The 23,184-nt window shown below is 41.4% G+C and overlaps 1 protein-coding gene across 5 annotated transcripts in view; it reads right to left on the bottom strand.

Annotated features, from left to right (window-relative positions):
- Positions 1-23,184, bottom strand: part of FGGY (FGGY carbohydrate kinase domain containing) — a 290,561-nt gene that overhangs the window by 31,470 nt on the left and 235,907 nt on the right. For all 5 annotated transcript variants that reach the window (XM_077182576.1, XM_077182579.1, XM_077182575.1 and 2 more), the window contains 6 exons: positions 19,617-19,724; positions 15,853-15,914; positions 10,516-10,663; positions 9,103-9,177; positions 5,890-6,010; positions 3,241-3,335 (listed from right to left, as the gene is read on the bottom strand). In XM_077182576.1, the coding sequence (XP_077038691.1) occupies positions 3,241-3,335; positions 5,890-6,010; positions 9,103-9,177; positions 10,516-10,663; positions 15,853-15,914; positions 19,617-19,724 (609 nt within the window). The remainder of the gene's footprint in view (positions 1-3,240; positions 3,336-5,889; positions 6,011-9,102; positions 9,178-10,515; positions 10,664-15,852; positions 15,915-19,616; positions 19,725-23,184) is intronic.

Below are 23,184 nucleotides of genomic sequence, written 5' to 3'. Positions count from 1 at the left end.
TGCTGTTTTACACAGCACTGTCTGCTGGGGCCCAGCCAGGCTGGGTTAGAGCTCCCACAAAACCACTCAGAGAAAAAGTGTGCAGCATCTGTAGGGGCAAATGAAAAGATAAACCAAGAAGAAATTCAGAGGATTTTCTCTCCTTTCTGGAGTTTCTAGAGACTAAATAACCAAGAGATGAAATGGGGAAGAACTCACCACACTGTGTGGTTTTTTTCTTTTTGGATAGACCAATTGTTTTACCACAGAGGAGAAAAATGCAGGGAGAGTAAATGAAGAGGAAAATAGGGAAGTCAACATTCTTTGAAGCAACAACATATGGTGACCAGGCCTGAGAGATGGAGGCTATAAATCTTCCCTTGATAGAATTACCTAAAGATGAAATTGCAGCTTCAAGGGGCTTGAACTTTTCAGTCCACACTAGGAGCTTGCAAATTAACCTGTTTGGTCACAGCTTTTGCATTAACCTTCATTTCCAAGGCTTCTCTGTAAAGGCTCAGTATACGGAGAATTTTGGTGCCAAAACTGGTGTTCTCAGTACAAAGCACAAAAAACTTTGCACAAATCACTTGAAATATGAAGAAAAATATGTGAAAATTAAGAATTAGAACAAAATGCTGAATTGTTCAAAGAGCTGGAATATGGGAAAGGAGAAGAGACAGGAGGCATGTTGCTGCATGTTCCTTTGTGAGAATAAACTTATTTAGGGATACCAAAGGGTAAAGGAAAAGCTCTTTAGTGTACAAGCCACCATGACCCACTGCTCAAAACAGGTCAGGGAGAGGCTCCTGCTGTCCCATGTGGGGTGGGTGCATCAACAGCCATGTGTGGTGACTGCCTGCTTGTCCTTGGAAAAAACATCCTCTGAAGCAGCTGCTTCCCCATCTGCAAACCCCAGCGATGGGGCACCACAGGACCAAGCACCAGGGCTGTGCAGGAGGATGAGAACACAGCAACCAGCACAGCCACAGAGCTGCCCCAGGAAATACCACCCAATTCCAACACCTTTCTGACCTGTGCAGGTAAATAAAGCCTAACTCTGACTACTCCAGAAAGTCACCACAGAGTTGGCTCTTCCCTCGGTGACCCACCTTGTCTTCCCTCTGCTGATGTCCTGGGGGATTTTGGGGACCTTGCCTTTATGTCCAGATTCTGAGTGAGGCAGCTGCTCTGACCTGGCTGCCCCATGCCCCAAATACCTACAGGATGCACATTCCACCAAATTTGGCATCCCTGGTGGGCAGCAGCCAGAACTCTTGTCAGCAGAGCATGGTAAAGATGGGCTAAGATTAACAGAAGTGATTTGGAGGGATCCAGATTTGGGTGCTACTTCCAAGCTGTCCTAAAACTGCTTGAGTTTTAGAAAGTGGAGAACAGCCAACCCATAAAAACCAGGGAGCTTTTAAACATTTTGATTCTGACATTGAGTGGAAATGTCCAAAAATTGTTCTGAGAAATGTGACCAGTGACTGGGAAAAATACAGTAAAAATCCCTTTCAAAAAACCATAGACCTAAGGAGAGAGGTTATTGTAAAAAACCCACAGCTCTCTCCTTTACTATTAGACTGAGCAAACAAAGAGCTTTGCAAAGCACAGTAATTAAGCACAAACCATCTATTAGAGGAGAGGTAATAACCTGTATTTGCAAAATCTACAAAGATGCTGAATGTTTGCAGCACCTCTAAGAAAGAGTTGTTTTGGAAGATGTGTTACAAAAATAAATGTCAGAGAGGTTATTGAACTGCAGTGGTAGATACACATTTGCACTTCCCTGACCCTAAAATAAATTTATTCAATTTCTCCTTTGTGATCCCATGTAGCTAAATGATTTTAAAAATATTCATATCTGTTCTGACATTACTGATGTTCTTCTGAAATATTTTTATATATAAGGGCGGGGTTAAAAATTAAAGGTAAGTGGATACACAAAAAATTGTATAAAACACAACACAGAAAACTTCACAGCATTGGATTTTTCCAATGCTGATAAAAACAGACTTAATAAATCAGTTTTGAGATGTTCAGTTATTGTACAGTAGTGAAAAACATCCTAGACTTGGAATGAAATATGTATTTGAAGGCAGAAGATTAACAGAAGAGTAAGAATTGAAGTCCTGTCACCAAAAGTTGCTACTGAAATTACATTTATCAAAATAAGGCCTCCTTACAAGCACTAGAATTATTACACACAGATATGTATGTTGCACTGTGTATTTCCTGCAGTGGGATTCAGTTTAATGGAAACATTCTTATGAAAGGAAACTTCTCTTTGTGCTAACCTACCCAGCTCTGTAGAATATTCCCATTTGGAGAAGTGCCAAGCACAGCCCAGCTCCTCAGCTTATGCTGAGCTGTTTATTGATTCCAGTGGAACTGCACCAATTTAACCAGGTCAAGGAGCTGACCTCCCTATTCACAAAATATCTCCAGATAAGCTTTTGTGCAAAATTTCATCTACAAATATCTGTCCCTGATGTTATAAAGCAAAATGCAACAAATGTATTAGGGACCATCCTGATAAATCATTTTGTCCAAATGCATTTTGCTCTACAGTGTCTTTGTGCAGCATGAGGAGAGGACATGGCTTATGGAATTGCCAGGTGGGAAAACAGGCATGATTTGGGACAGTCAGACCCTTCTTTGGGTTTCTGATGCCACTGTTGTTTGCATAAATGCAGCTAAGCTATGCTTTGACTGATCCACCAAAAGTAAAAGCCTCACTGCTACTTTTTCAGCTGTTAATGGACTGAAATAACATGAATGAACATGCAGTTCCATCCTCATTATTAACTCTGCATTCACTGGGGGCAGGACAAGAGCTAAGATGTGTTATTTTTAATGGCATAAATAATGCTATGTTGCTTCTTATGTTTAACATCCCTCAATATGAAGGAAGGAAAGTAGGACAAATGTAACTGAGATGAAAGTGTGACCTTCCTGCAGGATCAGAGCCTTACCAAATTCCCTGTTTTGTCTGTAAAATTACATGGGCTAACTTCATATGCAGCAGCTTCTATGCATGTCCCCACACATGTCCAAAGACAAATGAATCCTCAACACACCTAAATAATATCTGGAGTTAAACAGAGGGTGGAGAGAAAGCAATGCTGGATCTTGTCTGCCTGTGCAGAAGGGACAAACTTTTCCACTTGGATTTAGGTGTGTGTGTGGTGCCAGAAATCAAGGTGTAAGACACATTAAAACTGAACAGAAAATGACATAAAATCAGGTACTGCATACCTGGATAGATGCAAAATCCCCAGAAGCACAAGCTCCAAGAATAGCAGCACCCACCAAAACAGACTCCACTTCTTTGGACAGCACAACAGGTTTGCCTGCAGAGGGAAGAGCCAGGTCTCTGTTAGAGAACGCAGCAGCACCAGCAGCTCCACAAATAATTTTAAAAAAATAGACAAAAAAGGAATCAAAAACCATTATTCAAAACCCCATTCAGAGCTACATTCTGCTGTAGGTTAATGTAAATTTCTCTGATCTGTGCTTCCAGGCTCCAAGGAAAGTGCAGCATTTAAATAAAATCATTTTAGCAAAATATTAATGCAGAACCTAAAGCACACAAAAACCAACCCCCCAGATCTTTGACACTGGCTATTTATCTCATTCAAAGGGCTTGGTATAAACCTGTTACCCACACCCTCCAAACCCACGTGCCTATTAAAAGTTGACCTGGAGGGGAAAACAAGGCGGTCTCCTTTTTGTTTCTTTTGCAACAAACAAAAAAAGACTGTTTGTGTTTGGTTTTGAACATACAGCCAACAAAGCCAGCCTGCTTTTGCTGGAAGACATGAAAATATGAGTAGTAAACTTTCTCAAGCTATATATGAAATAATAAGAGAAATCTTGTCTTCCAATTTGTGCAAGATACTGGAAAACAAAATTAAAACACTGGAAAAACAAGCAAACAAAATTCTAAGTAGAATAATTCTAAAGTAGAATTAAATATTAGTGTTTCATCACCCATGGGTACTACTGAGAACATACTTTCCCTTGGTTTATGCAGAATTTTCTGAGACTAGTGTAGCTAGTAGTAGACTAGTTTCACTAGTGTAAAGAAAAGCAGGAAAAAGCTAAAAAAACAAACAAAAACTAGCCTTTCTTAATTCCCCTGAAAAATCTAAACCAAGAGCAGAAATCTAAATACTTTTCTAGCTGCACTTCAGATGCTTATCCTCAATAAACTGAAAACTTTAATATTCCTGCAGTATTTGGCATGTGTCTGCATTTCCAGATAATGTCATTCAGTGAATGATGATGCAAACACGGGTGGGAGCAGGGATTCCTGCTCAGAACCGTCTCCACCATATTATACCCAAAAAATGCTGCTCCTGAGAGCCAGCAGTAAGATTAGAAGGAGCTGAAATTTGGGTGAAGTCCTAAAATCAGCCACGAACAACCTCCATAGAGGAGAAAGGCAAAACACCCCACTTTGCAAAATAAAATTATTGATGTAAAAAAGCAAATTCACCTCCCACCAGGCTTTCAGTTAGTTGATGCAAAGCTTGCCCTGTCACCTGAGCATTCCTGCAGCTCAGCTGAAGCACAGCTCAGGACTTGGGTCAGCTTGGAACAGCAAATCTCAAGCTCAGAGCTCTGTGGCTCATTGCCAGGCGTCAGTGAGCAATTTTCAGCGTGCTCTAAAATTTACTGCCCATTTCCCGCACGGTCAGAATGAATACGGAATTCTTACCAGGCAAACAAAAAGATCAAGATACTTTTTAAGTGGCCTGTGGAATTATCTATTGGATGTCTGCATGGCTGAGTCATGGGCATTTGTTGCTAACAATAATATATTCAGATTTTTTTCTTTTCAGGAAAGAATGGGGGATTGATCCTGGAATGTTAGTTATTTTATCTGATAGGCTCTAATGAGTTCAACATAACCAAGAGCATTTCAGTCAGATGAACTCTGACATCCCTTGTCAGTCACTGATTTTACAAATGGGGAGAACTCCAGACTGCAAAAAGGCCTTTTTGTACTGAATTGTACTTGGCCATTAGTTACAGTCAAAGAACTTGTGATTACATTTTAATCAGAATACCTTTTCACAGATCTTTTCTTTTACACATCACCACCCAGCAGCCCAACTCTACATGTAGCTGAAATTCACCTTAAGTATGTGTTTTGGAAGGAAAGGCACGGACTTAACAACATTTTTCACAAAGCATCACTTTGAGTACAATATATTTAGTGAATTTTAAGGTCAAGAGGCATTATGTTTTTTGCTTGTCCATCAAGGTTATAAAGCGTGTTTTGATTGATGTCAGATCTCCAGACCAAACTCCCCAAATTTGGGCCTTAAGCTTCATTTATGACACCTTAACTGATCTTAATTTGAAATAAACCCAAAACACACATCACTCAATGTTTCTCTGAAGTCCTTTACACTAAATTTTGTTATTTTTTCCACATTTTTGAAGTATATTCAACTGACTCGCAGGTGTACAGAGATGTCCAACACACACAGGCTGAAGGGAGACCAAAAACACCATGGAGTGAAACACCATGGAGTTCCTCTTGTAGTGAAACACACAACCAGGGCCTTCCACCCACCAGGAATTCTACAAAACCAAGGGCAACACCTTGCAGGAGCAAGGATCCAGATGTTGTCCCCTAAACCACGTCAGTGACACGGGCATGGAAGCAATTCAGGAAAGAATTGTTCTGTAGGATGGATTCAATGCTCAGCATGAGCAGGAAGTGTCACAAGTCAAATAGGGTGAAGCCAAAGAAGGAACATTTCATTGCACACTGTTTTGGTCATGCAGCAAAGTACAGCTCTATATGAAGTCTTTATTTTTCCAAAGATGAAGTACTTATACACCTAAAAAAAAAGTATTTCCATTCCTTTCCATGCACTTCCCCAAGCTCACCAGTAATGTCAGCATGCATCTGCACAAAGAGAGGGTTCTTGCTCAGCCCACCACACAGGAACAGCGTGGTGATCTCATGTCCTGCAGCCTGCATTGCCTCCAAGATGTGTCTTGTTCCTAACTTCAAAAAGGGGAAAAAACAGAACCAGGTGAACACAGGAGAGCAGCCAGGAGCAGTAACACACCTGCATGGCAAAGGCATCCCCACCGAAACCTTCTCTTTACTTTGTGCAGCAGCATCTGAAAATCCAGCTCAGTAAAGAGGTTTCAATTCTGAAGCCAAATAGCAAAACAGAACAAAAAGAGAACAGCAAATAAAAAACTGTTTTCTGTCTTTTCAGCAAAAAAGGAAAACCTGAAGAATTTTGAATTGGCTTAACTATTTCTCTTGGCCTTTGCCCTATGCAAAATAAAATGTTCCACTTCACGGCTGGATTAATTGAAACATCTCAAATGCAGGTATATTTTAAACTTTTCATTTACAGTCTCCATTCTGAGAAACTCAAATCAGAATGGCAGAAGCAAATGCTTTGCCATAAAAAAAAAAAAAAAAATTTTCTTTTTGTTTGCTCTGCTTCCCTCCCCACTGAAGTCAACCTTCTCCCTGTTTCCCTCTTGCAAGAATATTTTCCATTTCTTTAACAAACTATTTGACCAAAATCAATTCCCAGCTCTTTATAATACCTTGGAAGTTAAGTTTGGAGCTCATATTTGACAAAATGTCAAATTCAAGGCAAAATGTTGCCCAGGCTGACTCTTGGTAGGCAGATTCCCCACAATCTGGTCAGAGTTTTCATAAACTGTTATTTAAGTTTTCTTTAGACCATGCTGCAGTTCATTAAGAGGACAGCAGCTGTAACAAACCCCTCTTCAAATAAAAGCTACTGAAAATTGAACTTGCAGAGCTCCACCAGGCTGGATATGTCCACAGTGAATGCCCAGCACTATTCTGGACAGGCCTTCAAATGTATTTTGATTTTTAGACAAGCAGTTCAGAGGAACCTGAGCAGCCCCAGCCCCAGCTGACTAAATCCATTGCTTCCCTATTGACACAGAGGACTGGTCTCCAAATTGCACAGCCATGATTTTAATTATGGAAAAATCAACTGCTCCAAAAGGAGCCTGCCTGCTCAGAACAGGCTGGACAGCCACAATTACATCTCTGATCATGTTCTCATCTGGCCAACTGTTGCATTGCATTTTGCAGTGAATAGTTAAAAGGAGATTCTCTTTCACTGCTTCTGAAATTCAAATTTATTAACAACTTCTCTCACAACATACACACGTCAAAGACCCTGAGAAAGAACATGCTGTGAAAATTATTTTGTGTTTACCTGCCTGGAAAATTGTATTCACACAGCAATTTAAATTAAAGCCAGACTTATTTCACTGTGGGTGGGGGGGGAACTAATTTAATCCTGGGTTGGAGAAAATGCAAATTGAGGGGCTTCAAATGCAAATTTTATATAAAAAGGAAAAAGCATCTCCTGCTGAAAAGAAAACTAGAGATTAACATTCTGTGGGCAGGCCTACACTTTGTACAAGATTTTTACATAGGTTTAAAGTTTATCTTCCACCCATTGAAGACAGCTAATGGTACAAGATTACTACAACTGTTTCCTTCAATAAAAGTGAAGCTAAAATTGGGAGTGAAAATTTGATTTCCTAGGTATCCCATTAGCAATTAGTAAATATATAGAGTCAAAACCAATGCTTTCTGTCTACTTTTTAGTTACTGTTTCAATAATGCTTTGGGGAAAAAATAATTTCCCTTAACTTATAGTGATAAGAAAACTACAATATGTCCTTTTTATATTAAATCAGCTCAATCAGCTCTCCAAAAGATATGCAGCTACTGAGTTTACTGCTCAAGACAGTATTTGTGTTTTACAATCAAGTTTGAGCTGTATCATATAATGAGATAATAGGTGACTTTCCCAGGATTTCCAGCAGAGAAGGTTTCCACTTCGTTAGCACAAGATAATCACAGGGCACCTGTTCCAGACTGGGAAGTTCCTTTCAGGGGCAGGATCAGTCCCTGGCATTGTTGAACCTCTCCTCCACTTTATTCTTTCAATGGTGGGATTATACTGAAGCATCAGGTATAACCCAGTTACATTCATCTGCAAAAGGCTCCAAACTCACAACAATGAATCCCAGGCTGGGGTTAAGTTCTCCTTATTTGCTGAAGAGGGAGGGTTAACACATGAGATGAACAATTCCCAATAAATTTACAGCAGCCGCCCACCCTCTCCATCCCAGATGGCTGACCCAGCCTAGAAAAGTTGTTGTTTAACCAGGAGAGGAGTTTGGAAGTTTTCCAGCTGAACAGTTTTGTCAGGAAAACTCCCCAATTCATCAGACTGTTCGTGTTTTGCAAAAACACCTCAAGTTCAACAAACTTTAAAAAAAAATAAAAATAAAAAATGGACAGAGAGGATGTTAAAGGAATGTGGATTTCAGTCACCAGAGGGCTGGGGACAGCACATCCCACTGGAAACACCCTGGGCCAGGCTTTCCAAACCACTTCTGTGAGCCAGGGTTTCACCTCAAAACAGAAATTCTTGTGAACTGGAAATCCTGGGTTCAACAGAAAATCAGGGCAGAACAAAAAGAATTCCGAGAAATTCCCCATCCCTGGTGCTGGCAAACAGCAGGGACATTTCCCAGCCTCCCTGTCCTGCCCAGCCAGGGCCACAGGCTGGGACTGCTCCCCTTGGGGCAGGGACACAGATGTGCCCTGCTGGCACTGAGGCACAGCCCTGGCACAGAGCTCTGCCTCACCCAGCGGGCAGGGAGGGCACAGCCATGGATTTGGGAACAATCTGAAGCTGAGGCTTTTCAGGGCAGCACAGAGCCCTTTGTACAACTGCCAGAGCTTTTCTCCCCCTCTCTCAGCCTCCCTCAGGACAGCTGGGATGTGAACACTGCTCCTTGTGCTGTCAGCCTCCTCCCTCACATCTGCACCAGAGGCAAAAGCTCCACGTACAGAATTGCCATAAGGACAGGATTTTTTAGGGGAACATCTTCCCCCACAGTCTGTTGATTATCCTCCAGTTGGGAGTGGTCACCAATGTGGGTGAACAGTATCTTGCTCCTTTAAGAAGCCCATTAAGTGAATTCATGTATTATTAGAAATCTGATTAGCAGAAGGGAATGATCAGTCTGCACAGAACAATTCATTTCTTCTTTTATGCACTAAAAATGTCTTACAGCAATGGCTTGGATCGTGGCCAGGTAGATAAGGGCAAGTTCATCCAGACCCCGAGACAATGTTAGTCCAACAACCTGTGCAAAGATCAAAAGGAAGATGTAAAAATCCAGCCAAAGTAAAACTCTATTATTCTCTATGGCTTCTTGTTGTAACAAGTTTTAAGTGCTAATTCCAAGCCATGCTCCTGTGAGCTGTACACATAATGTTATGTTAAACATGTTATTCCTGATCTGGGGAAGAGCCACATAAATTATCCTTGCCCTTGTGAAGAAATAAAGAACAAACAGCATATTGTATGGGATTAGAGATAGATTAACTCTGACAGTTTTATGTTATGACTCAGATATTGCTCGTGAATGTATTTAATGTAATAATATGAAAATGCTATTACATAAAAATAACTTTTTAAAAGCATTTCTCCCCCTCCCTCCCAAGCACCCTAACACTAAAACACAATTAATAATTAAATACTATATCTTAACCTCCTTTACTCTGACATAAATCAATACTGCACTGTAGTTACTCTGGATTAATATCAGGCAAGACCTGAACACAGACAGAATTGTGACAGAAAAAATGGGTTGCTATTACCAGTATTTGCATACAGCCATCATAGCAAGGAAATTCTGATTTTGCTGCAGCATGTAATTCTTTCATAAAATAATGGAGGTATTATTAGGACCCAAAAATATATAGGCCTTTTTTTTTAAATGTTTCCCTCACTTGTGGCTTAAAACATGCAGCAGAGCTTATGCCTTTCCTATCTCAGCCTTAAATACAGCAGATTTTGGTGCTGGCGAGCAGCTTGAGAGGCTCACTTCAAGGACAATTTGCCATTTTCAAGGAGATATTTGCATTAATCACCAGGTATTTTGATATCACCAGCTTATACTCTTATGACACCCTTCTGTTACAGTTCTGCACAGCCCTGGCCTGTGAGTGAGCTGATCTACCACTGTAAATTCAAGGAAGAGGAACACCCAAACTCTGGAAGTTGGGCTGAAAAGCTGTCTAAATCTCACCTATGGTGAGAATATTTCATTCCTTTCCCAGACAGGTTTACCCAAATTTCTCTTGAAATTCATTGCAACAAATTGTAAGATTTGTTATCTCACAGATGAGATAAGAGCAGCAGGAGCTGTGAAATGTGATTCCTAGGAAAGGTACCTGCACACACAGAACATTCCTCAAGTTTTTAGAAAATTAATGTGGCTGTAGTGATACCACAAGTACAATAATCTCTGGTTTTCTACTGAAACATCAGCAATGCAGCAAGAAACCCAAATCGTTTGGGACAGTGTAAATAGCTAAGGAGGAGTACTCTCAAAATTGAAGAAAAGCTCCTTCCAAAATGCTATTTTTTTTCTTTTTACCCTGTATTGACCTTTTTGCAAAGACAGGCTGTTTCTTACCATGCCCTTTAGTGTCAGATCTGTTAAGGGAGATCTGTTACCATGGAAATCTGGCCAAACATGTAAATCAACAGTGAGGAAACCCACAGGCAAAGATTTCTTAATCAGATCCAGGTGACTGTTCAAGTATGTATATATACTGTGAGCACTGCAAGAAAAACAAGTTGGAAAAAGAGGGGGGAGGTTATTCCTCAAACATAAAACATTTGTACCACCACCAAATGCAGAATCCCCACCAAAGAACAGCAAAACCCCACTGCCTGCCAAGGCCACGGCACTGCAAGGATATCTCTGTGCACGTGGGCTCAACAGGCCATCAGAATTCCTTAATTTCTGGGATGAGGGGAGATAATGTGACCTTGAGCTTGTCCACTGACTCCTAAGAGTCCCCAGAGCTGTTTGAGATTTGGGGGCTGCTGCTGCTCCTCTCCCACAGCTGAGGGAGGAGTAAGGAGGATTCCAGACAGAAATGAAAACCAAATTCCTTTGCAAATGTTTAAAAATTTCTCTGATTAATCAATAGCTGGATGTACAGCTTTCCTTTTTTAAACCATAATTATTTCAGTGTGTGTTATGATTAAAATGCAGCACTAAGGGTGGAGGAGAGAAAGTGAGTGGCTGCTATTTTAGGGAGGAGCCCAACATGGGCCTAAATATGATTGTATCTAAGTTCAGATGCTACACCCAACTCCACAATATCCAACAGACATTTTTCCTGGACTTAAGACTAATGGTGAATTCTTCAGTGCCTTGGCTTGCAATGACTCTAGTGACATTCCATTTAAAAAATGTTGCAATTACACTCAGAATATTTTTTTCAAACACTCATCCTATCACAAACAAACCCATAGATATTTTCCAACTCCTTGGAAACCTCCAAGCAGGGCATTTAATTCTAGACATGTGGGTCAATAATAGCATCTAACCCTAATTACAATTGATTAGTCATTGTCTCATCCACTGCAGACCCAAACAGTGATATTCATTTAGCCTCTACATGTATATTCAATCATGCACTAATGAGATCCCTAAGGGAATTTGGCATATGCTTTACTAGTTTGACTTCTGACCCACTAGCAGCTGTATATTTATACTTTGCATTCAACCATTCAGCTGCATGTTTTTTCAATTATACCTTACCATGTGTACATTATCAGAGGATATCATTCAAAATGAAGTACACTTGGAAGACATTAAAATAACTAATTTACATCATTATTCACGTCCTTTAAATGTGCTTTATGTGTCTTCCTGGACCCGAATTATGATAATTTGGAGGTCACCATCATTTCTTTCCTGTTCTTGTAAAAGTGGCCCTGTATTCTCCATCCCTAAACCAGTACATGCTAAGGATAAAGTAGTTTTAATTCCAGTCTCAATCATGGCTTGACTGTTGGGAAGGATAAAAAAGGAAAGCTTCACTCAACCACCAGACATCCCAGCCTCTCTCTCCTCTCCTCTCCATCCTGGTTGATTGCTCTCACAAGGATTAGCCATTTGTGCAGCTCTGTCAGAACACAAGGACTTGAACAAAAGGAGGCTGAAGTTGAGCCAAATATGCTTAAGATCCACATAACCTTGGAATTACACATTTTCCCACACCTTTTCACATTTTATTTTTTCCTAAATATAGATAAGGCTTCAAGGCACTACATTTGGACTGAGTGACCAGCAAAATCCCTCCAACACCTGCCAGAGCCTGTTTTACCACCTTTGTGTTTAACACAGTGTAACACCATCACCTCCTGGAGCTTTTTCTACTCAGTTCTCTGTGAAAGTATCAGTGGCAGCTGCCTCTGACCTGCAGAGCTGAGCATGAGCTGTTGCCATGAAAAAGGAACTGTGCTGAAAGTGGAGAATAGAAATCAATGCAAGGCTGCCCAGAGCTGTGATCATACGTGGGACATAATTTCAGAAAGCAACCAGAGGTTGGTATTTAACCTGAAAGATGCCAGCAGGTATTTTTCAGGGAAAAAAAATCCTAAATTTTTTGATTTCTAAATTTAAAAAAAGGGCTCTAAACCATCTCGAGGCACAGAGAACTGCCAAATATGATTCTTATATTCTGCTATAAAGATGCCAGAATTGCTGGTGGATGTTGTGTGTGTAACTTCAATGCTTTATTTTCAGGAGACATCTCTTTAGATGGGGCAATGGCATTGAGATCTATAGGAAAGGGAATTCTGCCCTAAAACAGCACCTCACCAAGTGCCAAAGGACACAAACTTTGTTGCCAGTTAGACACTTTCCTTCTCTATCAGATTAGAAATGGTCATTCTAGAAAACAGAATTATTTAAACTTTAGAGCGAAAAGAATCATATTATCTCTTTTAATTTCCTACTCTAATCTACCTGAACAGGATTTAAAAGAGCAGTGCTGATTTAATGTCAGACCTACACAATATGTAGGATGAGGAGCAAAAGTGATAAGATCACAGCAATTTCTGCAACTCACTGAACTGCCTGAAAAACCCCAAGTTTTGGTGCTCACAGACTGTGCCCATCAGATAGACCAAATGCTACATTTAAATTGTCCAGAAAATCCTTGTGTAATTCAACTCTCTCCAATTCCAGTAAAAGAAGGGTAAAAAAGAACCCAGGAATAGGAACTGGGAGGGTTGCACAAGCCTGGCCTTCAGCAGCAGTGGTCAGAGCTGCTTGTCTGAGCCTCTCACACCCTCCCAAGTCACCACAAATCTCTGCAGTGGTGCTACAACAGCTGGAAATCTGCTCTGGTGGGGCAAAGGAGAGTTTGCACAGGGAAACTCCCCAGATCAGCTGCTCAGCAGGGACCTGCCATTCCATACCTGCCTCTCAGCAGCCTCAGGAGAAAGGGAGGACAGGTTTGGGGAGGCAGAAGGATGTGAGAGCAAGCAAGAGACATGGATTTGTGACCTCTGATGTTCCTTATTTAATGATCCAGACATGCATGTGCTTAACTCTTCATCACACCCAGCATGGGAAGGAAAGACAATATGGAACTGCACACCAAAGTATGGAATCCTCATTTGGTTTCCCCTCCATGGCTATCTGCAGTGGCTGAACAGAGTCAAATTCCTACAGCCACACAGAGAGTACCCTTAAACATAATAAACCAAAATTCTCTGATCTGTTCTGCTGAGAATCCCAGTGAAATAATTTATCATCACAAATAATCCTCCAAAAAAAGGTACCATGTTAGAAGGGAGCCTACAAGAAAGATGAAGAGAGACAATTACAAGGGCCAGGAGTGACAGCACAAGGGGGAATGGTTTCACAGTGCCAGAGGGCAGGGATGGGTGGGATATTGGGAAGGAATTGTTCCCTGTAAGGGTGGGGAGGCCCTGGACAGGCTGCCCAGAGAAGCTGGGCCTGTCCTTGGATCCCTGGAAGTGTCCAGGGCCAGGATGGACAGGGCTTGGAGCAGCCTGGGCTAGTGGGAGATGTCCCTGGCCATAGCAGGGGTGGGACTGGGTGGGCTCTAAGGTCCCTCCCAACTCACACCCTTCTGTGATTCTGGGATTATTTTTATTCTGTGTATATGACTTAATGTAGGTAAACACATAATCCAGAGTTTTGGCCAACAGCAGCTGCTACTTGTACCCAGAATAAGGCTGAATTTTGGGGAATAGTGGAAAAATAGAATGGAAAAAATAAGAAAAAAACAAATAAGAAAAAAATGAGTTCAAATTTCAAAGTTCCTGATTTTTGTTCATTCAAATGAAATTCTTTAAATTTAACAAAGATTTGAGAAGGACAGGGTGACAGAAGATGAGAGAATTAATACAGGACTTGTTTAGTAAATTTGTAGCAATACCAATGTTTCATTAGGAGAGTGATACCTGGAAAGCATTACAAAAATACCATTGAGCAAATTAACTTAGTAATATATTATCACTCTTTTTATAAACTATTACAACTCTTACTATGAGTGCTATTCTCCACCATGTTACTAACTGCAGGAGACTCAAATACAAAGTTATGGCACCATACCCCTGGATAATATGGAATTCTACTGCCAATATTCTGAGTTTAGTGTCCTGTTCACATCACATTCTCAGTTTTTGCACTGTGGCATTGTTTGTGGTCAGTCAGTTTGGTATCAGACCCAGAAGACACAAGTAGGCTACTCCATAGGCATTCTTCCAGTACAAAAAAAAAAAAAAATGGTTTATCCTGGCATTACAGACTAAACTGTTTGTCTTATGCTCATGCTTCAAATGGGGGCACTGGAAAAATGGCCTGGAAGCCAGAATTTTGAAAAAGACCCAGTTCAATCTTTATTCCAAACATACACAGATGCATTTATTTCCTGATTTCCTTTTCCAAAGAGCAACAAAGAGAATTCTAGGAAGCATGAATCTGTTTCATATTGAATGAAGTCCAATGCATTTCTGGGAATCCTGGTCAAGTTCTTAACAAACAAGTAAGGCAGTGGGCCCTGCAAGGCAAGGAAGGGTCATCCAGAGAAACCAGGTAGAGCTTTATCTCCCCAGGGAGGACTGAAAATATCTCTGTATCAGCATGTGCTTAATCCATCCATCAGGACTGGCCCTGCCTCTCAGACCAGAGGGAGAAACTGAAGGGAAAATGCCAAGTTTGCTGGGTTTTTTCTTTAATCTAAGGAGGAAAAAGACATTTAAGAGAATCACATGTTCATCCAACGTGCCCAGCTGTTCAGCTAAGACCTCTCTGGGAGTGATGTGAACCATCTCAGAATGAATCCAAGCCAAAAAAGCTTGAGGAAGTCCAGGCCTGACAGAAGTGTCTGAACTGTCTTCATCCACTTCTAAAGCAGAACAAGCTCAAATTCCACATCACACACAGCCTCTTGTTCAAGGAATCCTGGAGCTACCTCCAAGTCCCCCCTCCATTTAAAGCTTTGTCTGAAAATTCATCCTGTGTTTCTCTGTTCTATTTGTGCTGCCAAGCAGGAGTTTCTCATACAGTGGCTACGCCTTCCTTTAGATGACTGTTTCAAAAATACTGAATAATATATTCCTAATTAAGCTACGTCCCATCCTTGGAGCTTAATTATTTCTCCTACAAATTAAGATCTATTGCTAGCCCAAGGCATGGAGGTCTGCTGAACAGACTCTGGGTTGGTGCTATAGAATCAAGAAATACCTTGGGCTCGATAGAAAAGCAAAAAGTTAACAAGATTACTTAGATATGCCACAGGTATCTGAGGGGAGTTTAAATCTTACATTTGTGAGCAATCACCTGGAAAGTCTTTGTAAATAGTTCCAGCCTGCTATCAGACTGATAATTCCCCTGAGTGAGAGAGAGGACACTGCTGGGAATACAGTGTGCATCAGTCTGTGATGCAGATATGTGATAAAGGAATAAAACACTGACCTGGCTTCAGCCTTGGCCTCCAATTCTGGGAAGGCGACGTGGCCTCGCACCACATGATCGATCTGAAAAAGACAAAAGCAACATTTTGAGGATGATTACATCTTGAAAATTCAATCCTGGAAAAGGGAAGCTCTAAATAAGACAAGAGAGCTTCTAAATTACTCATGAAGTGTTAAATCCTAGTCCTAGCAAAGCCAATGGCAAAACTCCCACTGAAATTCAGGATTTGGCATATAAACAGTAAGAAAAACAACCAACTTTGCACCAAACCCAAGCCAAATGCTAAGCATGCAGCTCCTCAGTCAGGACATTAGGGTGAAAGAATGACTTTTTTCCTGTCCAACACCCCTTGCATGTCCTCTAGCCTGTCCCATTCTGCATGGATATCCTCATTGGAATTCTACCAGAAGCATCTTCTTGGCCCAAATCCCTGCATCATCTTTCTCTATCACACTGTTATGATAAAACACAAGGTGTGTTGTCATCCTGATAGATGCCTCATGCATTCATTGCAGGAAACAAAATGTATGCCCTGAGAAGAAATTATTGCTATAAAAGAGGATCAATATAAGCTCTGTCTTATGCTGAATTTATAAATCAGATTGTCCTTTCCCTCCAGAGTGGTTACCATTACTCACAAAACAAAGTATCAGGTAGAATAATATGGGCTTTTAAGGCAATAATTCAGCAGGTTTTGTGGCCTCTTGGTAATATCCCATCAGAGGTGACAGTAAAAGCTAAGGAGGCAAAACTACAGCTACTCAAGAGCACTGAGTATATTTGGCAGTACTTATTGACAGCAAATCACATTGGTATTTTATCTTAACAGCATGACTCTAGTCCTGAACCACATAATGAAGCATACACATGTGAACACAGCAAAGAAAATAATGCATGTCTGCTCTCCCTGAGATCAGCATCAAAGACAGAGGCCAAATGTGTGCATGCACCAGAAACACAGCTCAGGCCTGAATTCTGCAATCCTGCAGAATCTCTTCAGAACACAGGGGCAGCTCATAAATTCAGAAATAAATCTATAAATAAACATCATATATAGGTGCCTGCTCTGAAAACACTGTTACACAGAACTGCTACAGGAGTTACAAAGTTTCCCTTAATTCAAGCCATGGCCACATGAGGGATGCATCTAGAAACCCTTTTCTGTTATTTTTATTTCACATTTTGCAATGATGTCATGCCATCCTTTGTCTCCATTTTGCAATATATTTCTTCTTATAAATTTTGAAAATGTAGTGAAAAACCCCACTGAATATACAAATAAAGAACTCGCAGAATAAGGGACTTCTTAATTCTTCATTTGGACTCTATCTAAAACAGGTTTCAAAATCCAACTGATTCCTTTTGCAGCTGTATCCCCAAAAAATTGAGCTTTTTAAAGGGATCAACTTTACTTTTAAGAAGTTTGATCAGACTGTTGATCAGACTGTTCAAATTTTATGGAAATAATTCACTCTGGGGTGTTGATCAAGCAATGGAAAGAATCCTAAACAGGTCCTTTTTTTGTTTGCTTGTTTTCAGAAAACTTTAGGTGTGAGAAAGCAGGAGCTTTGAAATGACAGAGATAATAAATGCAGTGTACCCTGCACAGTGCACATGGCTGTGTCTCCTCCCATGGCTCCCTGTGTGTCTTCTGTTCACACCACCTCAAGAAAACCACAGGGGATATTCCAAGAGTGTTTTAATGAGACATTTTCCCTAATATTCCTAACAGTACTTCAAGCTCACTTTTGCTGTGGGTCCTAACAAGACTGTTCATTTTCCCCAGCAATTTCTTTAATGATTCAGGAACACCTTGTTCTCTGGTACAAGAAAGGAAAGGAATTTTAAAATCATCTTTTTCAAATGCCTTAACTCCCATTGTACATTTTAAGTGTGGAACCACTGTGAGCCAGCCAAGAACAACTACTGACTGCCTGTATCCTGTCTGGAACTTAGATAAGTGTATTTACCTGTTCAGAATTAAGCACACAGAAACTTCCTTCTCAAAAGTGTTCTTGCAAAGCAGCACACGAGATTTGCTATTTTCCTTGAAAAGTGGTAGTGTTATGAGCATTCATTTATTATTTTATATGGACATTATTTAATTTTATGTCTGGTTGTAGCAGTTATTTGTAAAATGGGACACTTTTTGGTCCTAGCCCAATCTTTGCCTGAAAAATTTAAAGCACACATATCCCACTTGCTGCAAAAGCAATTATTAAAATTATTATTAATAATTAATTTGAAAGTTTTTAGCCACAAGGCTAAGGATGGGCTGGAGGTGGGGTGGGAAGCCAGGCTGCAGGAGGAGGAATGACTGCAGCTGTGACACAGAGGAACGTCAGGAGAGAGCACAGGAGGGATCCCAGTCACAGCTCAGCCTGGGGTGTGTCTGGGCTTCCTGATCCAGGAGGATTTCTGCTTCTCATTCAGTGACTGTTCCATATGGAATGTTTAAATGCAGCAATGCCCCAGTGCATTTCCTGGCCGTGTACTCCCATCTCCAGGCTTGTAAAGAGATGGGTGGTGCTGAGTCAGGAGTGATCACAGCTGCAGCTTGTGACAGACCAAACCCACCTGCACTTGGGGCTTTGCAGGGACACCCACAGGCCTGGAGCTCTCTCCTGCAGCCTCTCCAGAGGCCCCTGCAGCTCAGCCCTGAGGGCAGCCAGAGTGTCCTAAGGTTGGGCAAGGTGACACTGATGCCTCAGGTTTTAGCTTTTATATTTTTCAGATTCTGTACTAATTTAGTGTGCAGTTCTGAGCTTCATGTTAAGGGATGGTGAACTCTCTGCACAGAGCAGGGAGACAAAACAATTCCTGCTCCAGCTGGGAACCAAGGACAAATGATCCAAATCTCAGCCCCAAGAGCACAAACACCGTGGGCTGGAGAGAGAAAAACAAGCAGGGTGGGACTGCAAGGGCTAAAGCTGGAATGGGACAATGAACTGCAAGATGCAAATGGAGCAGAACTTATAAAAATGTACCCCATGACAGGCCATCCATTTTGTGACCATTTTGGTTCATCTTGGGTGTAGCCCTGGCTGGGCTCTTGTGCTGCCCAAGGTGGATCCATTGAGCCTTTTAATAAATCCCTGCTTTAGTCTTTAATTCTGTCTAGTCTCTGTTCTAGGGCAGCTTTCACAAAGCATCAACACAAGGAGATCCAGAAACCCCAGGGTTAAGCAAGTCACCAAGGACTTGCTGACACTTTTGGACTCAAGCCTAAACACTGATGTGTATAAGCAGCTTTTCTTTAAATTTGATATGTTTTACTTCTGACTGCCTTCCTGTAAATACAAAAATTCATTTTTTAGTGAACTCTGCTTAGCTTTAATTTTTATTGGTGAATTAAATTAACCTAGTGCTGTTAGATTCTTTGTACTCAGGGAAACAACTGAGGTGATGGAATAATGTGTTACCATGTTACTGTCCTGTCCCTATATCTTTCATTTATGCACATCAATGAACACAACTGATCTATATAATACAATATGTATCATTTGCTTCACCTCAAAGTCTGTGTCAGCCTCCTGCTAAAGCAAAGAATGAAGCCAATTTGCCTGTAAGGTAGTTACAGTAATCATCACCACCACCATAAAAGGAAGACATGCCCTGTACATAATTCCCCTATCTCTATGCAAATTAGTATTACATAACAGACATAACACTCATCTAATTGTTAACTGCTTTCAGCAGCCTGGTACATCCCATGATCTTATGGAGGTGTTTCAGGTCTGAATTGCCAGTCTCCAAACACTCACCAGTTTTCCTGTTGCACTCTGGCCTCCCTCATTCAACCACAGTCCAGGTACCATGGCAGAAAAATATGGTCCCCAAACACCAGGCACAAAAATGGGGGTTTCACTGACCTGGGAAAGCAACAGAAAGCTTTAGTGAATCCAAGTGCTTGTCAAAGTAGGAACTTCACAATTAAAGCTTGGCAGATATCAGAGTCCAATACCGAGACAATTCCTGCTTCTCCACTGGAATTACCAATAGAAGTGGAGGTGTACAGGTAGAAATTTACTTCAAAAAAGCATGGAAAAATGTTTCCCCCGTTTACATAATTTTTAGATGACAAGACACAGCCCACAACCCACTCATCCCCACTGAGAGAACAGCAGGGCCTGGCCAAACAGCAAGTAAGAAATTTCAGGAATAGGAGCTGTATCTTACAGAGAGAGGGAAACTGCCTCATTTCTCCAGAAAAAAAGGCCTTATTTAGAGTGACAAGTGGGATACAATACTCTGCTCAATTGGCATGAGCAAACACAGGCACTGTAATCAGCCACAGGAGTTTCCAGAGCACCCATCCTGTACATTTGGAGAGCCCAGAATGAGGAGGGAATCCTGCTGGCAGGGGACAGTGATGTCCCTTGAGAGCTGCCATCAGCTCCATGCTGGCAGTGGAAGCCCAAGCTCCACTTGGGCTCTCACAACAGTGCCAGGAGAGTTGGGTGCCTCAGGTGCAGGCTGCACACCTGGGCTGGGATCTGCTTGGCTTCAGCAGCAAACATGTCTGAGTAAAGACCAGATTCTGCCCCTCACTTAGGCTTAGCTTTACACAAACCACTCCTAGCTGTGAGGGCAGATCAGGCAGGTATCTGAGCAGTGCTCCACCACTCACACACCAATATCCCCAGCACAGTGACAGCCTGGCCCCTGCACTCCCTGCTTTTGTGGTTAGACCACTCAGGATGTGGGAGACACTGGTTCATTTCCTTTCTCTCCTTCAGAAGATGCAAATTACCAGTTTATAAGGGTGGAGGGCATTTATCTTCCTCTTGCAAAGTGGTTTCACTTTCAGTAGACCAGACAGACTTTCTAGACTTCCCTCCTGGTTCAGCAGATCACTGTCCAGTCTAGCAAGCAAAGCCAGCACACACCAGGAACTGGGATGGTGGGACTTGGGTCCCAGGACTTGCTCCAAAGACTAATTGTGAATTCCCCACTGGTTGAACATGGAATTCTTGCAGCAGGGGCTGGAGGACACAGGCCACCCATGCCTTGCCAGGCTTCTCTTGGAAGCAGGATCCACACTCAAGTGAGACACAGCTGTAACTTCACTGGGAAAAGAGAACAGCAGTGCAGTCCTACACCAGCCCATGATTTATGCTGCACTTCCCACTGATGATGGCTAAATCTGCAACTGTTGTTTTCTAGAAGGTGGGAACTACTAGCAGAGAAGGATACAAGAGAATTAGTTCCCTAACAAAATCAGTCTGTGTGTTTCCAACGCTGAAGAGCAAAAAGAGAGGTCTTAGTCAATGGGACAGTGGGGTTTTTGTATTTAGACCTTGCTCTTCAATAGCAAAATTCTAGACCCATTGAAGGATGCTCAAGGTTTGCTGTTGAATTCAAGAAAGCCTGGACTTCACATCAAAACAGTTTTGAGAATAATTAAAAATTCAGGCCTGTTCCTGTTAAACTTGATGCACATTCTCTCTATATTTAAACAGGCTGAACTTTAAAGGCAGTTTTTACTAGCCAGTAGGGAATATGCTCCAAGATGCAGTTTACTGGCATTTGTGCATCACACATGTTTAGTAAATACAGCAGCAGGGAGGTTTCTGCACAAACAATAGTCTGCTCAAGCCATAAACTTACAGTACAGCTGATTCTTGTCAGGAAGTTAAGTAGGAAAACAAAACAACAAAAATTTGTTTTTCAAAATACATCACCCCAGTGTCAAGAAATGCTGATTTCTCTCAGGAAAGCATCTAACAAATTTGGGAATTCTGCTTGGTTCTCTCTTATCAGCTCTGATGCCCTGACTTACTTTCCCTACAGATCTATGTGTACACATGTGTCTGTGTGTCTGTGCAAGATTTTGGCTGACTAAACACATTAAAGAGCAAGAATAGCTGCACTGAATTTACAAAGGCATTTATGACTCCAAGTGGACGAAGCTACGTCAAAAACATTGCAAAGACATTTGGTTTTGTTTTGTTTTCTCTTAAAACTACAAATTAATACAGCTTTGAGTTTTCATCACCTCAATGGGGCAAGCCTTCTTTTATGATTTCAATAACAAAATGAAGCACAACAAAAAGCAAATCCTAAAACAAGCTGATTTTTAGACCAATTCCACTTCACTGACCTTACTGAGAACACAGCATGTGGTGAAAGTTCCCAGTCAGTATCTGCTCTGAGCTGGTGATGGAAGCATGGGGAGAACCCAAACATCCCAACTCACTCCCACCCTACAGCCACGGACACAGCAGTGTCCCAGGAGGTGACAAGGTACATTTAGGGCAGAAGGGGCCTGGGGTTTTGAAGGCCTATCTCAAAATATTTGTGATGCAGAGATCTTTGCAGGGTTCTGCAGTCTGCTGAAGGAAAAATCTGGTTATGGCAAAGGGAGCAAGCTTCAAATCCAACTGCTGTATCACCTGAAAAAAACAAGTAGCCAAAGGACATTAAAGGCATCAAGATGCTTTATGAAATCAGGGGAAAGTCTCAACAGCCAGAAGGACAATAGAGTTTATAAAATAAAATACAAACCCCACACCTTTTTCCTGTAATTAGTCTACCATTTACCGAATTCTCCTGTAAAAATGTTTAGATTCATTAAAAGACCAAATTCTCCCTGCAGCCAGTACTTCTGGCTTTGTGTTTTGGACACTCACAGGAATTTAGGACAGGATATTTCCATGCTGGCTCTTCTCACATTACACTAAGACCTTCCTATCCTCTTACTACCAAAGTACCATTTGTACACATTCCAGCAAACTTTCAACACATGAACAGAGCAAACGAGGGCGTTGGGAATTGCCACACTGATGAATAAAGCCAGCAGGGCACTTGGTTATCAGTTTTGTTGCTGTGGGAACTTTTAACTGGAATAAAGAACACTGGCTTGTCATGCTGGGCTTTACTGAAGATAGGGCATAATCAGATTTCCCATTTCCCCCTTTCATTTAAGGACTTTAATTCACATTTTGCAGACTCTAGGCTTTGATGCACACGGAAAGAAAGAAAATTGGGAATAACAAATTCCCCAAAACAGACAAACAATCTTTGAGAAGCAACAGGGTGAGCATCCTCCTGTAGCTATATGCATCAGAAACAGCAAATGGTTTCCATTTCCCCTCCTTGAAATATTTGGACGGTGATTAAATCTTTCAAGCCACGCAGCAGCTGGCATTTGTATTTTCATAATAAAAGGTCCTAATTCTGTTTGAGTATACATCCCACTCAATCCCACTAAAACACATGACTAGACACAGGCATAAGGTTGGAGGAACAGTGATAAGTTTGCTGCAGAACCCAGAAGAAAAGAAAAGCACAATTTTCCAGATTCAGGGCTATTTTGGTTACAATAACACC

The sequence above is a fragment of the Agelaius phoeniceus genome, chromosome 8, assembly GCF_051311805.1.
Source record: "Agelaius phoeniceus isolate bAgePho1 chromosome 8, bAgePho1.hap1, whole genome shotgun sequence".
NCBI classification, from domain to species: Eukaryota; Metazoa; Chordata; class Aves; order Passeriformes; family Icteridae; genus Agelaius; species Agelaius phoeniceus.
This window is presented reverse-complemented; position numbering and strand designations above follow the sequence as displayed.